General features: G+C 50.0%; 1 protein-coding gene across 4 annotated transcripts in view; it reads left to right on the top strand.

The window, feature by feature from the left end:
• Positions 1-15,025, top strand: part of SUFU (SUFU negative regulator of hedgehog signaling) — a 110,328-nt gene that overhangs the window by 78,753 nt on the left and 16,550 nt on the right. For all 4 annotated transcript variants that reach the window (XM_068548464.1, XM_068548466.1, XM_068548467.1 and 1 more), the window contains one exon: positions 666-777. In XM_068548464.1, coding sequence (XP_068404565.1) covers positions 666-777 — 112 coding nt within the window. The remainder of the gene's footprint in view (positions 1-665; positions 778-15,025) is intronic.

Below are 15,025 nucleotides of genomic sequence, written 5' to 3' on the forward strand. Positions count from 1 at the left end.
CAGAAAAGCACCTTGCAAAGGAATAATTCAACCAGGGGACTCCTTTGTCACCTCCTGGCCCTTGGCAGAGCCGTGGAGAGGCAGGATTCCCTGGGATAGTACCAAGGTGGGGAGATGACTCAGTATCCCACTGACCCGGCCCAAGGGGAAGGGGTGGCAGGGTCAGATACCAGCTGACCACCCAGAACCCAGGAACGTGTGTAAGGGACGCCTGCTCATTCATGGCAGAGCACTCGCAGCCCTTACTGGCATCCGTTAAGTGGGTGCCAGTTAAGAATCCCTGGGTGGTCTTGGGTAGTGGCTGTCTTGTGAGTCACTGTCTGGAGCCATGTTAGGCGTAAGCCTAGGGCCTGTGACACAGGATGGGAAAGGACAGTGGAGGAGAGCCCTGCCTTGGAGAGTGCCCTTCTGCAGTCCAGAGGCCATTCCTTGTCTTCGACACGAATGGTGCTCTTCAGACCAGAAGTTTCCAGAGCACACGATGCCTCGTCTGCCCTGTGTCCTCATGCTGCACTCAGATTGCACAGCTGATGCCTAGAGTGGCCTCAGGACCAGCCTTTGTGGGGGCCTTTCCCCAGCACATCAGCAGAGCCAGGGTCCAAGGACAGGGATGGGGATGCTGGGGCCCCAGAGGGCCATCAGGTAACTTAATGGTGTCATTGCAGACACGGAGCAGATCCGGGAGACCTTGAGGAGAGGACTTGAGATCAACAGCAAACCCGTCCTTCCGCCAATCAACCCCCAGCGGCAGAACGGCCTCACCCACGACCGGGCCCCGTAAGTGCCCTGCCCACAGAGGGGTTAGTCTAGCTTCCTGACAGCAGTGTCCCGGGACTGGGACAAGGGGGCAGTTTTGTCCTTCAGGTCCTGTCCCTGTGGCTTGCATGAGAGAGAACAATGCCCAGAGGCCTTGCTGGATGGACTCAGGGTCTCTGGGACACACAGATCTGTGGGTTGTAAGGGCCTCAGAGGGGACGCAGCAGACCAGAAATATAAACAACAGTAAATATTTATATGGGCTGTGTGAGCAGATGGGAGGCCAAGTTGGGGCAAAATCTGACTTGGGGCCTCCCAGCCTTCTGGCAGCCCATTGTGCTGAGCACGATTCCCCTCCTTATCTCGGCTTCGGCCAGAGTTGCCCTTCCTTCCTTCCTGGAGCCTGGTCTCCGGCTGATAGCTGCAACCCCCGGGGCCTCTCTGTCTGGCCAGCCCCGGACTGGACGCCTGCTGCTGAGGCCCTTCTTCCTGCCTCCCTTCCATGGGGCCCAGGGAAGGGAAGTCCTCTGCAGGCCTCTGCTGTCTGTCCAAGAGCCCCTATAGCTCTTAGGAGAGACTGTGACCACCCCAGAGGTCAGATCCACTTCCTGCTGACCTCTCTTCCTCTGATGGGGGTGAATGGTGGGCAGAGCTGGAGCTGGGCACCACGCTCTGCCCTTAGTCCCAGGGCAGCTCTAGGGAATAGCTGCTGGCAGGGGATGCCTGGGAGCTGGCAGCCCAGAGCAGGAACCCTGCCTGCCAGAGAGGAAGTTGCTGTGCCCTGGGCTAACAGGGAGGCGGACCACTCCTGCAAGACCAGGGTGATCCGTCCTTCTTCTAAGAAGTCTTTATTACACACTTGCTGTGTGGCAGGCTCAGGACCCAGAGGGCTATCAGGGGTGTAGGCTCTTTTGGGGGCACATGAACTGAAACAGTCAATTAATTGGCATGATTCTGGCTGTGGATGTAATTTTTTGGAAATAGTTCCTTTGAATTCTAGCTCCAGTTGCTCATCCACGATCCCCAGAAATGGTAATGATCTCATGTGCTACAGAAGGGTCAAGTCAGCATGATCTGGAGTAGTTAGGGAGGGCTTCTTGGAGGAGGAAGGACATGAGATGGGCATTGAAGGTGCCCTGGAATTTTAACAAGCAGGTGAAGAAGCTGACAGGGATGGAACAGGGGAGGCCTGGCTGGTTAAAGTCGAGGCTGCAACCTGGGAGCAGATTGTGGAGTAGGGAGAGTTACTCTGGCTGCCCAAGGTGGCCCACCTGAAGAATCTGCCATCCAGAAGTCATGAGAGTAGAGCTCTTTTGCAAGAGCCTGGAGAAGCCTCCACTGCCACCTCCAAGCAGCTTTCAACTCCAGCCAGTGGATTTCTGCAGCCAGCCGCCTTGAAGGAGCTGGCTTAAGGCACCATCTTCCCCTGGCAGGAGCAGATGGCCAGGCTGAGTCGTGGGGCATCTGGAAACTCTCCACCTGTGAGTCTGGACCCTGTCCCAGGGCCATACTCCTTCGCATTCCCTGAGCTTGGCCTCTTCCTCTGGGCCCCGTTGGCACTGATGGGAGGTCGGGAGGTAATTGAAGGCTTAAAGGCTCAAGCAGATTGCCCCATAACTTGTGAAAGTCAGTCCAGGTGGCCCTTCCACCTCCAAAGGTCTGGGTTTCTGGGCAGAAGGGCACGGGCTCCTGTGGAGGCAGCCCACTTGCCCCTACTGTACATCTGGGACAAGTCTGAGATCTCACTCCCAGTCTAGGGCGTACTTCCAGCTGCTGCACCCCAAGACATTGTAAGGCGCACAGAGTTCCTGGATGCAGACATCCAGCCCAGACTCAGCCTACTGGGCAGTGGGACATCGGATCTGGTCCAAGGGCAATCTGTAGACACAGGGCAGAGGCTGCAGCCTCCACTCTTTGACCTGAGTTGGCTGAGCTACAGAGAGATGGATGGGAATAGATCAGAGGTGCAGCCATCTGGGGTCATCTCCCCTCCCTGCAGCTCAAGGACCCAGTCGTGTCTCCAAGGTGCTGGAATCTGCAGTCTGAAGGGAATCGGAGTGTCTCCTCTAAGGTTGTCAGTGCTGGTTACCAATTTGTTAGCAGTTGGTTGAGAAATGGTTCCTCCTTTGCCAAGAACATTTTCCAACCCTCCCTCAAGTCTCCAGCTCCCTGTCACCTCAGGATCGATGACGGCGGCCTCAGTTCAGATTAGCACGCACGACTGTAATATCTGTGCTGCCCACCCTGGGACCTGACCTGGTTTCAGATAAACCGCATGGATTGTGACTGAGAAAGCCGACCCAAAATGTGCTGGCACTAGTGTTTGCTCCTCTCCCTGTGGGGGAGTGACCGGCATGGGCCCTATTGTGTCTTCGTGTCCGATTTCCTTTAGTCAGGCTTTCTGGGCTGGGGCTCTGATGCATAGTCTTATGGGCCTGAGCGTGGTTTGAGAAGGCTGTGGAGGTAGAGCAGAGGTTCAGAAGAGCCGATGGAGCCTGGGTATTAGCAGCGGGGCTCTGGCCTACCTGAGGGAGTCAGGCACTTGCTCTTTTCCCACCTTAATGGCGACTAACACTGATCAGGTGCAAGTGCCAGGTAATGTTCCAAGTGCTTTATACCATCCTCATAGTCACTCTGTGAAGTAGATAATCTTATGATCCCCCTTTTATAGATGAGGAAACTGAGTGAGGTACAGAGAGGCTAATAAGTAACTTGGCCAAGGTGAGAAAAGGGTGGCACTTAGGGCAGTCCCTCAGCCGTTAACATGGTGTGACCCTCCTTGCTCCATTCTCAGGAACCTCGTGAGGGACACCCCAGACTGTGCCTCTCACCCTCATAGGTGGACCTCCTCTAACTAGTCAGAGCATGAGTAGAGACTGCTCCCTTGGCACCGAGGACAAGGCTAAAGCCCCATGTTAGAAGCTTACTGTTTGTATTTAACTCTAGGGAAGACATGCCGCCAGGCTCAGTGCTTCCAAACCCCAGAGATAACAAGATGTGTCATAATTGTCTCATTTATACCAGAATTACTTTTTAACACAAAGCCTTGTTTTCTTCATGTTCAGAAACAAAATCAACCGTATATCTCTGGCCCCTCCACTGCTTCAGTGCTAGGGGATTTCTTTCTTTTTTTCTTGAGGCCTCACTTCCTGCTTCCCAGAAAGGCGGGGCCCTCTGGGTAACTGCTCCTCTCCCACTCCCCCTGCCAACCCTCCTCCCACCGCCTTCCCGGAAGGGGAGTCCTTAGTCCTCTTTGGGGCTCCTTCCAGCGTTTCACAACCCCTGCATTCCAGCCGTGAAATTTGTATCTGGCTTTTCCCAAGATGATCAGTTGAGAAAAGCCTCCTTCGGCTTGCTGGCGCCTCCCTTCCCACGGCCTGCCCACGTGAGTTTGGGAAGCAGCTCCTTTGTGCCACTGAGGGGAGCCCGGCTTAAGGACTGTGCCTGCCAACATTTATAAGGACCTGGGTCGAGGGAGAAAAAGTCACTGGCATCCTCTGTCTGAGGTTGCCTGGTTAGACATGGACTGTTCTGTGGAGTCTGGCCTTTGCTTCCCAGCCTCCCCACAGTGACCCGGGGGATGTGCATGGTCAGGTGCACCGCGTGGGGAGGTTTGCATTTCTGTAAACTCGCTCTGATGCTGGGTACACTTACCAGGACCTCCTCCTCCTTCTGCCAGTGAGTCACTGATTGAGGTTGGGGGACCTTTAGGGAGCTCTCTGGGTCACATAATCCCCCCAAAGAGGGGCAGGGCCCATGCATGTGTGTGCACATGTGTTGGGGGGGAAGGTTCCTGGCTGCAGGAGAGACACTTTGTAGTTGAGGCACCTTTAAAAAGCAAACTAACCGTCATCGCTGAGCTAAGTTTCTCAGTCTTCTGGAATTGCACCAGCAGCTTTTAAGGCTTATTTTTTTTTTTTGCTTGTTGCCTTAATTTTCTGGAAAATTAAGGTTTTGTAGCATGATTTCTCCTGTTGTGACATTTTCAGCTGCACCCTTCCCCCAACATGCACACAAAACACACATATATTTCTCTCCATTTTATGAGTGTCTCTGCTCCCATCTGTTTAGCCTTTTGGATGGGTAGCCATGCTGCCTCTGTTCCCATCTTGAATAGCTTGTGACCTGGCCAAAGAGTCATCCTTTAGAGAAAATTGTGTTTTGTTTTGCTCAGCCTATGAGACCCATGAAGATTAATTAGAAGAAGAAAATATCTCGTTTGCATCCAGTGAATTGGGTGAAGGAAGGTGAGTTTCCATTTGGGAAAACAGCTGGGCTATTGCCATCACTTCCTGCATGCAGGGCAGTCTTGGGTAACCCTGCTCAAAGGGCTCTATCATGTCAGTGCAGTGGCCTGCCCGGAGCCCGAGTGTGTCACGTTGGCTCCCCTCACCACTCCCACACTGGGGAAGTACGGTTGTTTTCACTGGAGAGAAAACCCAAGAAGAAACAGCCCTGCTCTCAGGGCCCCAGCCAGGCCCCACAGGGCTGATGGGAGGAAGGGCCCAGGCCTCTGTGATCCGCATTTGTCTTGCTAAGTGCCTGCCTTTATGTGCCTTTCTCAGAAATACACATTTGAAAGGGCAGAACAAGGACTCCACAGCAGTCCTGCCTGGGTGAATTTCTGTTTGAACTCCATTCTCTGCTCTGCTTCCCCAAAGAGGTGAAGCAGTGGCCATCGTTAACACCCCAGCCTCAGAGTTCATGGCCGGCACATTGAATTCTCAATCCAAACTGCATCTCTCTTCCTCAAGTTGCACAATCAGGAGTATTTTTGTCGCCCATCCTTGATCCTCAGTGTCACCCAACACTTCAGTAGTGAGTCACTTCTCCAGGGAAGGGAAAAGGAAGGCTCAAAGGTGAGAGCTGGAGAGAGGAAATGACTCAGTGTCTCAGAAACCAGAAAGCCAAGGGCTCTGGCTAGAGCAGGCTCATTCAGGAGATCAGGGGTCCTAGTCTCCCACCTGAGTCAGACCACAAGGCTGCGGGGGGCGGTCCCTGGTGCCCAGAGGAGTTAATAGTTGATTAAGGAATCCACCAACCTTAACACAAGTTTTCCTCACTCTGTCTTCTTCACCCACACTCTGTCCCACTGTTCTATCATCACGTTCCATCCTTGGAATATTCACAGTGAAAATACTGCGTTTCATCATTTGGTTGTTGGTGTTTACCAGTAACCTTTTAAGGCCTTTTACTTCGTGTGTCATCCTCATCAGAGAATTTTTCCAAATTCAGATGGTAGCAGTAACTGTGAAGGTGAGCTGGTGCCCTCACCCACACCCACACCCTGTCCCAGTCCTGCCCTGAAGGGAAACCTGCAAGTGGTTCTTTCTCTGGAAAGTTCAGAGCTTTCGTCAGCAATCTGAAAGCAAAAGGAATAATCTCCCAGGCTAGCGGCAGAAGCCAGAGGTTGGGCTGGGCTCAGCAGGCCAAACCCACTTCACTTCTGAATAGTTGCCAACCCGGGTGCCCTGGTTCCTGCTCCCGGGCGTCCCCAAGGAAAAGGCCCCAAGTGGTGTGGCCAGTGCAGACGTCATCACTGTCACAGGACTGGGATTGTGGCTAAAAGGAGTCTCAGTGGTTGGGCTCCTCTCCTTTCCACACCTGCTGCCATTGATAGAATGTGACCAATACCCTTAGGCTAAAATTGAGACTTTTCAATCTGTAGAGACCAGGGTGGAGAGGAAACATGGATACGGTTCTATCAATCTGTGAAGTGTGGGTAGGGTGAACAGGGGCCTGTACTATAAACTGTGCAGCACTAGAAATCAGGAGTCTGTCCTGACACTGGAAAGAGAAGGCGTGTTAGGATATGTAAAAAGTCCCCTTACACAGTGGGACGTGTAAATATAGGATGTGTTACATAGACAGGTAGTAAAAAAGAAAGAAATGGAAAGATTTAGATCAATTGCTGAATTACTGAGGCGTGCCTCTGAGCCATCCTGCAAACCACTCCTCAGTGCTCCCAAAAGAATCCTGGGCTGGACAGGTTCTGTGACCAAGCAGGCAGGTTTTTTTGTTTGTTTGTTTTTGTTTTTTTGGCTGCGCGGCATGCAGGATCTTAGCTTCCCGACCAGCGATCGAACCCGTGTCCCCTGCAGTAGGAGCGCAGAGTCTTAACCACTGGACCGCCAGGGAAGTCCCAAGCAAGCAGTTTTTATTAGGTATCGCCATGTGCCAGGCCCTGTGTTGTGGGCTATTTTTGTCCCCATTTTACAAACGAGAACACGGAGGCTTAGATAGATTGTATAACTTATTTCGGGTCAATGAGCCAAGATTAATAAAGTTCAGAGCCAAAATTTGAACCTTGGGTTGTTTGAATCCAGATCTAGACCTCTTCACCACTGGGTACTGCCTGTAAAAGAAGATAAAAGTGGAGGAGTTGCCTGCCAATTCACAGGAAAAAATAACTGGAAAGAAGGCCTTGGAAGTCTCTATACCAGTGCACAGAGTAAAGCTGGTGTTTTAATTTGCCTGAAAACCCCTGAGGGTGGCAGGTCAGAGAGAAGCATACTAAAAAAGTGAAATCTGCTAGAGGATATGCTCCATCGAAATGAGTGAGGAAGACATATGGGGAGCAGGAAATAGGATCCAACATGAGAAAGGCGAGAGGAATCACCAGTGTGAAGGTAAGGGGTGATCCCATGACGACACTTGTGCCGCAAGAACGGAAGGCAGACAGTTCAGACTAGAGCCTTTTGGAAGGATCCTCTGGAGAAATGTATTTTTTTTTTTTAAGTGATATTTTATTTATTTATTTAATTTAGTTATTTTTGGCTGTGTTGGGTCTTCATTACTGCAAACGGGCTTTCTCAAGTTGCGGCGAGCGGGGGCTACTCTTTTTTTTTTAAATAAATTTATTTATTTATTTATTTATTTATTTATGGCTGTGTTGGGTCTTCGTTGCTGCGTGTGCGCTTTCTCTAGTTGCGGTGAGTGGGGACTACTCTTTGTTGCGGTGCACAGGCTTCTCATTGTGGTGGCTTCTCTTGTTGTGGAGCATGGGCTCTAGGCGCGTGGGCTTCAGTAGTTGTGGCACGTGGGCTCAGTAGTTGTGGCTTGTGGGCTCTAGAGTGCAGGCTCAGTAGTTGTGGCGCACGGGCTTAGTTGCTCCGCGGCATGTGGGACCTTCCCGGACCAGGGCTCGAACCCATCTCCTCTGCATTGGCAGGCAGATTCTCAACCACTGCACCACCAAGGAAGCCCCTAGAGAAGTGTCTTTAAAAAGATAAAATTGAGGGACTTCCCTGGTGGTGCAGTGGTTGAGAATCCGCCTGCCAATGCAGGGGACACGGTTTCGAGCCCTGGTCTGGGAAGATCTCACATGCTGCGGAGCAACTAAGCCTGTGCACCACAACTACTGAGCCTGCACTCTAGAGCCCGCGAGCCACTACTACTGAGCCCGTGTGCTGCAGCTACTGAAGCCCGCAAGCCTAGAGCCTTTGCTCCGCAACAAGAGAAGCCACCGCAATGAGAAACCCACACACCCCAACAAAGAGTAGCCCCCGCTTGCCGCAACTAGACAAAGCCCGCATGCAACAACGGAGACCCAACGCAGACAAAAATAAATAAATAAATTAATTAATTAATTAATTTTTTAAAAAGAAGATAAAATTGATAAATATTTGCTCTATTTGAAAGTCTTGGGAGAATCTGTAGGCCATTGGTTGTTAGTTTAGGATTGAATTAGCAATAAACACATAGAAAACCAATACGGTTATTAAATACAAGGAAAATAGAAAATCACACTAGGGATGTCCCTGGTGGTCCAGTGGTTAAGAATCCGCCTTTCAATGCAGGGGATGCAGGTTTGATCCCTGGTTGGGGAACTAGGATCCCACATGCCACAGGGCAACTAAGCCCACACACCGCAACTACTGAGCCCGCGTGCTCTGGAGCCCACGCGCCACAACTAGAGAGAAACCTGCACGCCACAATGAAAGATCCCGCGTGCTGCAACTAAGACCCGATGCAGCCAAAAATAAAATAAATAAATATATATATTTTTAAATCACACTAGAAAGGAAAAGTAATCATATTATACTACATGACTCAGTTGTAAATAGCATTAGTATAATAACGTAAACACTTAATACTGAGCCAAGCAAACTTACAGTATAGTTATCTTGGGAAGGTGGGAGGGTGGAATGGAAGGGAGCTAAAAGCTCGTCTTCTGTAGCAGCAAGTCAATAGATAAAGCCTGAAAAAGGAATACCAGGAAGTAGAAAGAAAGTGTATTAGAGGTATTGAGGAAAATACCAAAAGAATCAGCTAACAGAGATGACGGTGGTTGTCTCCGAGGAGTGGGGAGTGGGAAGACTGCTGACTGTTGTAATGAACCTTATAGAACTATTTGGCTCTTTCAACTTTAAAAAAAGAATAGTAAAAAAAGTCAGAGAAGTGATATTGTAGGAGCTGTTACAGCTTGCCCTGCACAGTGAGAAGAAAGAATGACACAAAATTCCAGGTAAAAATCACAAAATTGTCACCAAGGTAATCCCTGGTCACTCAGAAGAACTTCAGCTTCCCGGCATCGGGCTGAGAGCTGAAGGTGAGCATCGTATAAGTGTCTGACAGGCCTCCTGAGAGCGTCTGTCTTGGGGTGAAGGAAATGACGAGGCACCTCGGCTGTGCACCTGACTCTGACCGGCAAGGAAGCTGATGGAGTGGGAGTGACAGGGCCTTGGGAGAACGCGCTTGGGCAGAGCAGGGTTCAGGAGGGAAAACCCTGGGCCTTGTCAGAGCACTGCCTGACCAGTGGTCCCCAGAGGGAGGGTCCCCACAGCCTTTTAGGGGGGTCGGTTGGGGATTAAGTGAAAAGGGGTTCCTGTGGCTAAGGTTGGAAGAGACTGGCTTACACAAAATGAAACTGGTTCCTTTGCCCTCTATAGTCCTCCTCAGAGTCTTCGAAATGCCAACATTTTATGGATCTTTAATCTGAGATGCAGTGTATTGCATCCAGCCTTTGCCACATCTGCTCTTCTAGAAGCTTCTCTTAAATTAAAATTCCATCAAATACCCTTTGGGAAGCCCTGCCGTGGCTTCTAGGAAGCAATTCTTTTAAGAGTTCAGGGAAAAAAAAAAAAAATAGATGTGTCTTCATGGCCTTTGAAACCCCAGAAGGAAAGACCACTCAAAGGGATGGGAGGCTCTTAAGGAAAAATATTGTGGTTACACTTTAGCTGGCGTCAGGAAGACCTGGGGTTTTTTGTCTCAGCCCTTTATTTGCCCATTTGTGTGATCTTGGACTAGTTATTTAAGTATCTGAGTTTCAGTTTCTTCATCTGTAAAATGGGAAAAATAATACCTATTTATAGGGTTGTTATAGAAATGAAAGGAATAAAGTATATAAAGGGTTTAGCATAGGACCTGGCATCATCGTGTGCACTCAGTTAAAGGTACCCCTTAATACTATCATTGCAGAAAGTCCCCTGAAAACTAAAAAGAGGTGTAATACCTCTGGGGACCAGTAGAGATATGTAGGTAATTCTTTACATAACTCAGAATATTTTTGAAGGATTTGAACAAAAGCTGGAGAGAGAAGTATGTTATACCAACAGACACTTTAAGGAATAGGATCAAGAAAAGCTGAAACTCAAGAAGAATTAAGTCTTGCAAAAAAGGGCTATGATCAGCAAAAAGGACTTTGTTTTTTCATAGTTCTGTTTCGAACAAGAAGAAGAAAACCTAGGCCCCATTGTTTGGACAGAGTAATGTTGATCAGAGGCAGAGAGGCAGCAAAAATTTCCTCTACTTCTATTGTGCTTCCGTCTCAAAACGAATGGTTATCAGACTAGGAAGAGTCATATGGGCATCGATAAGAGGATTGAAGCCATGATTTCAGATCTCCTGGTCCACATGTATTGCACCCCAGAATACCAGTCAAATTGGCAGATGAGATTCAGGAAGCTGTTGTCAGTAATCTCTGAGGGAATGGGAGAGAGGTGTTGGCAGACTGAAAGCACTCAAAAATTTCAAGATGCAAAAAGCATCTTGCACTCTCTAGACTAGTGAGCTTGGTGTCAACTCACAGGGAAAACTCTGGGCTAGATTATTCAGCGAGTAGGCTGTGAACACTCTCTAAGGAGAAACAGTGAGGCCTGAGAGACAGCATGCATTCACCAAGAGTCAAACCTGCCGGACCATCCTCACTGCCTTTTTAGAAACACTTAACCTATTTCTATTTGGTAGATAAAGGAAGTGCTGCAGACCTTGTATAGGTGGGGGTTAGCAAGATGTTTTGAGAGTGTCTTCTGACATCACTGCTGGCAAGACAGAGAAATGTCTATACAGAGCATCCAGGAGGGTGAGGGGCTTAGTGATGGAATGGTTGGGTTGATTATAATCAGTTGGATGAGCATACCCAAAGAATGATGATGTCAGTCTGTCAGCTTGTCTGCCTGGCCCTGTCCTATTCACTGTTTAATCAAAGCCTGGGATGAGAACATCGATGGCAAGTTTATCAGTTTTGTCAGTGATGTGAAGTCAGGGGGGAGTGCCAATATGATGGGTGCCAGAGTCAGGTTTCAGAAATATCCAGACTGCTTGACACCCTAGCCAGATAATGCAGATTTATGTTCTAAGCTCCAAATCATCTAGAGTACATACAAGCTAGGGGGGAAGAGGTCTAAGCTCAGTCCATGGGAGAAAGCCTGAGGGAGATTTTGTTGACAGAGGGAGTGTGGTATAAGTTGGTAGTATGCTGAGGTTACAAAGAATAGACAATCTGATGACAGTTTTAATAGAAATAAAGTATCCCAAACAAGAAAGCTCACAGTCCTTCTGTGATCTGCTGGGTAAACCACATACTGTATTTATTTCCCACATGACACTTCACTTCTGGACATGACACTCGGGCTTTGACAAGCTAGAGTGAATCCAAGGGAGAGTGACCTGGATGAATGGAAGATTTCAGGACCTTATCTTAAGAATATAGTTGAAAGTTGGGGCTACAAATACTGGAAAAGAGAAACTCCTCTTGGTCTGTGAGCAGCCTCGGGGATTTACAAGGCTGTCATGGAGGATGGATTAAACTAATTCTCGGCGACTTGAGGACCAGTAGATGAGAATTGCAGGAAGGCTGATTGTGCTCATTGTGTAGGAAGGCGGTCCTGCCAGCATGTCTCTCAGCAGAACAAAGGCCTCAAGGGGTTTTGCTGGCCTGTAGTTGGGCCTTCCCAGAACACCAGCGGTTGCCCAGGGCCCACAGTGGCTGCTGCCCCATCTCAGAAGTCCCCTCTTCCAAGCCCAGGGCAAGGACCTTTGCTCAGAATGGGGGACTGACTTGGCCAGAGGTGGTTGGATTCTGGGCCCAGGGTAAAGGCAAATAAGTCTCTCTTAAGCTATCAACATTCCTGCACGAGGAGCAGATAGAGTTCTAGAGGCAGCCAGCTAACATTTTGAGCACCTACTGTATCCCAGGCACTGTTTGATGCTTCACCTGGGTCATCTCATTTAATCCTTATAAGGAAAAGGTATTGTTATTCTACCCATCGAGAGGACAGTGAAGCTTAGAGAGAGGCTAAGTTATCTGCCCAAGGTCATATGGGACTCAAACCCCAAACCTATGTTGTTAGCCATTCTGCCTCCCAGAGCATCCTTCATCCCCTGGCCCCATCTTCCTAGCAGCACCCAGCGGTTATGGGCCTCCATGCCTCCCTAGGAGCCATTCTCCCTTCCAGCCCTCAAGCTCTGCCTTCCCCTCTGCTAGGAACTCAGGGAGAAAACAGCCCAGCTGAAAAATTAGGCCACGCTGGCGAGCACACTACTTATTTTTTTATGACTAAGATTAAGCTGACAACCATGCAAAACATTGCAAACCTGTGTCGGCTGCAGATTTAATACCTCACCCAGCCCACACAAATAATTCATGCTTCTGCATCGATGTCCAGAAAAAACAAATCAGCAAAAAGCTGGGCTCCTGCGTGTGTGTATGTGGAGCAGCCGCGTTTCCATTGAAGCAGCATGCCGGAAATACCCAAGCTCCAGGACTGCAGATCTAGCATTTTGCAATTTTTTTTTTTCTCTTAAAAGATTAAAGTACGTTTTCAAATGATTGAAGGTTGGTGGGAGGTGTAAATGTGGGCACTTGTCACATTAATTCTTCAGATGATTAAGTTCTTTTCCATTTCTTTAAAGCTGTTTGCACTTGGGTTTGATGTCCTCGTTCTGGGTGAGTGTGTTGTAGCGGTTACCAAGGTGACTTTAGCTGACTTTCAACAATTTATTTTTCCCTCCAGCTTGAGACATCTCTAGCCCTGTGTGCTGTTGATTCTGCTCTCCCAACCCCCCTGCTCCCACCCCCAGTTGCTATTCATCAGCATTTTTGCCTGTGTCAGAGAGGCCCACCGGCTCGGAGGCCCCACCTGGCAGCCAGGCCTTTTGGGAGCATGGTGGTGTGTCTCAGAGGTGGCACAGGGAAGTGATGGTGAGAGTCACACCCTGGCTTTTCCTCTTAAACTCACTCTGTGACTGTAGGCTTATCACATCACTTCTCTGAGCCGCGGGTTTCCTGACCTGTACAAGAAGCGTTAACTATAGAGGAATCTACCTGGTGTAGAGTCCTTGCTGTGAGGACTCAGTGAGTGAATCTATGGACTCCTTACTCGGGAGGAGAGTAAGGCCTCACCAAAGAGGGCTGCTGTCTTTCTTGAGTCCTGCTCTTGTCCCAGCCCCGAGGGTGGTGTTTGGTGTTGCCCTCCTCAGAAGGGAGGCGTAGCAGCTGGGGTGTAAGGGGAAGAGAGCTGGTCAGAGGTCCTAGGCTCCCATGATGGCTTGCCGCAGCCCAGCTCTGTGGCCTTGGGCACGTTACCGGCTCTCTTTTGTAAAGGAAAGAGGTAGATTAAACAACCTCAGAGTTTCCTTCCAGCCCTGAAATTCTGTGACCCTCTTGGCCAGCATGTTTGTCTCCTTCACAGGTCTTGTGAAAGGGTTTGTCAAAGGAGACACTAGGGCAAAGGGCAGTTTCAGAATTGGCTTTGGAAACCAGAGGAAGGGACCACTTTGTGAAAGATCAGTCACATGTCACATCTGAGGGTGGATCCACCCAGCTGGTGGGAATGGTCCCCGTTACCTCGGGAGCTTTATAAACCACTGCCTCAGTAGGGCCTGTGCTGTCCGATGTCACCCTCCATCCTGCCTGCTGACCTCACATCCTCCTCCCTCTGGGGAGGTGCTCTGAGTGTTGGGGTGCCTCATTGGGCCACAGGCCCCAGCGCTCAGCCCCCCAGTGTGTAAGGAGGTTGGGCCCCCACTGGCTGTGTGACTGTCAAGCCCAGATCATCCTGGGTGGCTATTGCCGCTTCAACAATAAATAACTAAAGCTTCTCACCCAGTATTTTGTTCACTTGGGGAATTGTTCTGAGATTCACAGTCCAAACCAGGATCTGGCCTTTTGAATGAGATCAGTGGGTAACCCTCACTTCTGGCTGAGGCAGATTTGAGAGGTTGTCAGTGGGGGCAGCTGAATTTGAAAGAGCACATCTTAGATTGCAAAGGGACCCCGTGGCCCAGCTGTGGAGCAAGCTGTGGGTGGGAAGCAGGACAGGAGGGAGCGCGAGGCAGCAGTGACAGTTCGCCATGGCTGGGACCACAGTCAGGAGGAATCTGGTACAGGGTTCCTGGGGCCTCGTAGCCCAGCAGGGTGGTGGCCCGGTCCTGCTGCCCGGCCAAGCTCACTGATCTGACTCCTGAGAGCCTGGTTTCCACCCCTCGATGAAGACTGTGTCATTTCCTGTTGGATGAAGGATGTGTATGTCACGGCAGCTGCTGGCCATTAGCAGGAGTGTGCATGCTCTGAGCCTGCTCTGATGTCAGCCTTTTCAGGGTCAGCAGGAAGGAAGCTCTGGGAGCCATGTCTTCTGGCACTCTAGCACCCCAGCCTTGGAGAACTTGGGGTCTGAGGCTCTGGGGCAGGGGAAGAAGGGCTCCCAGAAGCCCCTGCTGCTATCTTAGGGAAGAACAAGCCACTGTGACATAAGCTTTTATACAGAGTGTTGGCCAAAGATGAGGCTTCAGAGCCAGACCTACCTGCGACCAAATCCCAGCTCCACAGTCCCCACTGTGCGACCTGGACAAGTTAGGTCACCTCCCTGATCCCCAGCTCCTTATCTGTAAAAGGGCCATAATAATAGTGCCCACCTCACGGGGGCGCCGTGAGGAGTAATCAGCGAGAGGTGCCTCACGCAGGGCTGGCACTTGGCGAGTGTGTAGTGAGTAAATGGTGGCTGTTGTTATCTTCATCATCAGTCACCATCCTTGTCGTGCCTCA

Source organism: Eschrichtius robustus, chromosome 7 (genome assembly GCF_028021215.1).
Source record: "Eschrichtius robustus isolate mEscRob2 chromosome 7, mEscRob2.pri, whole genome shotgun sequence".
Taxonomy (NCBI): Eukaryota; Metazoa; Chordata; class Mammalia; order Artiodactyla; family Eschrichtiidae; genus Eschrichtius; species Eschrichtius robustus.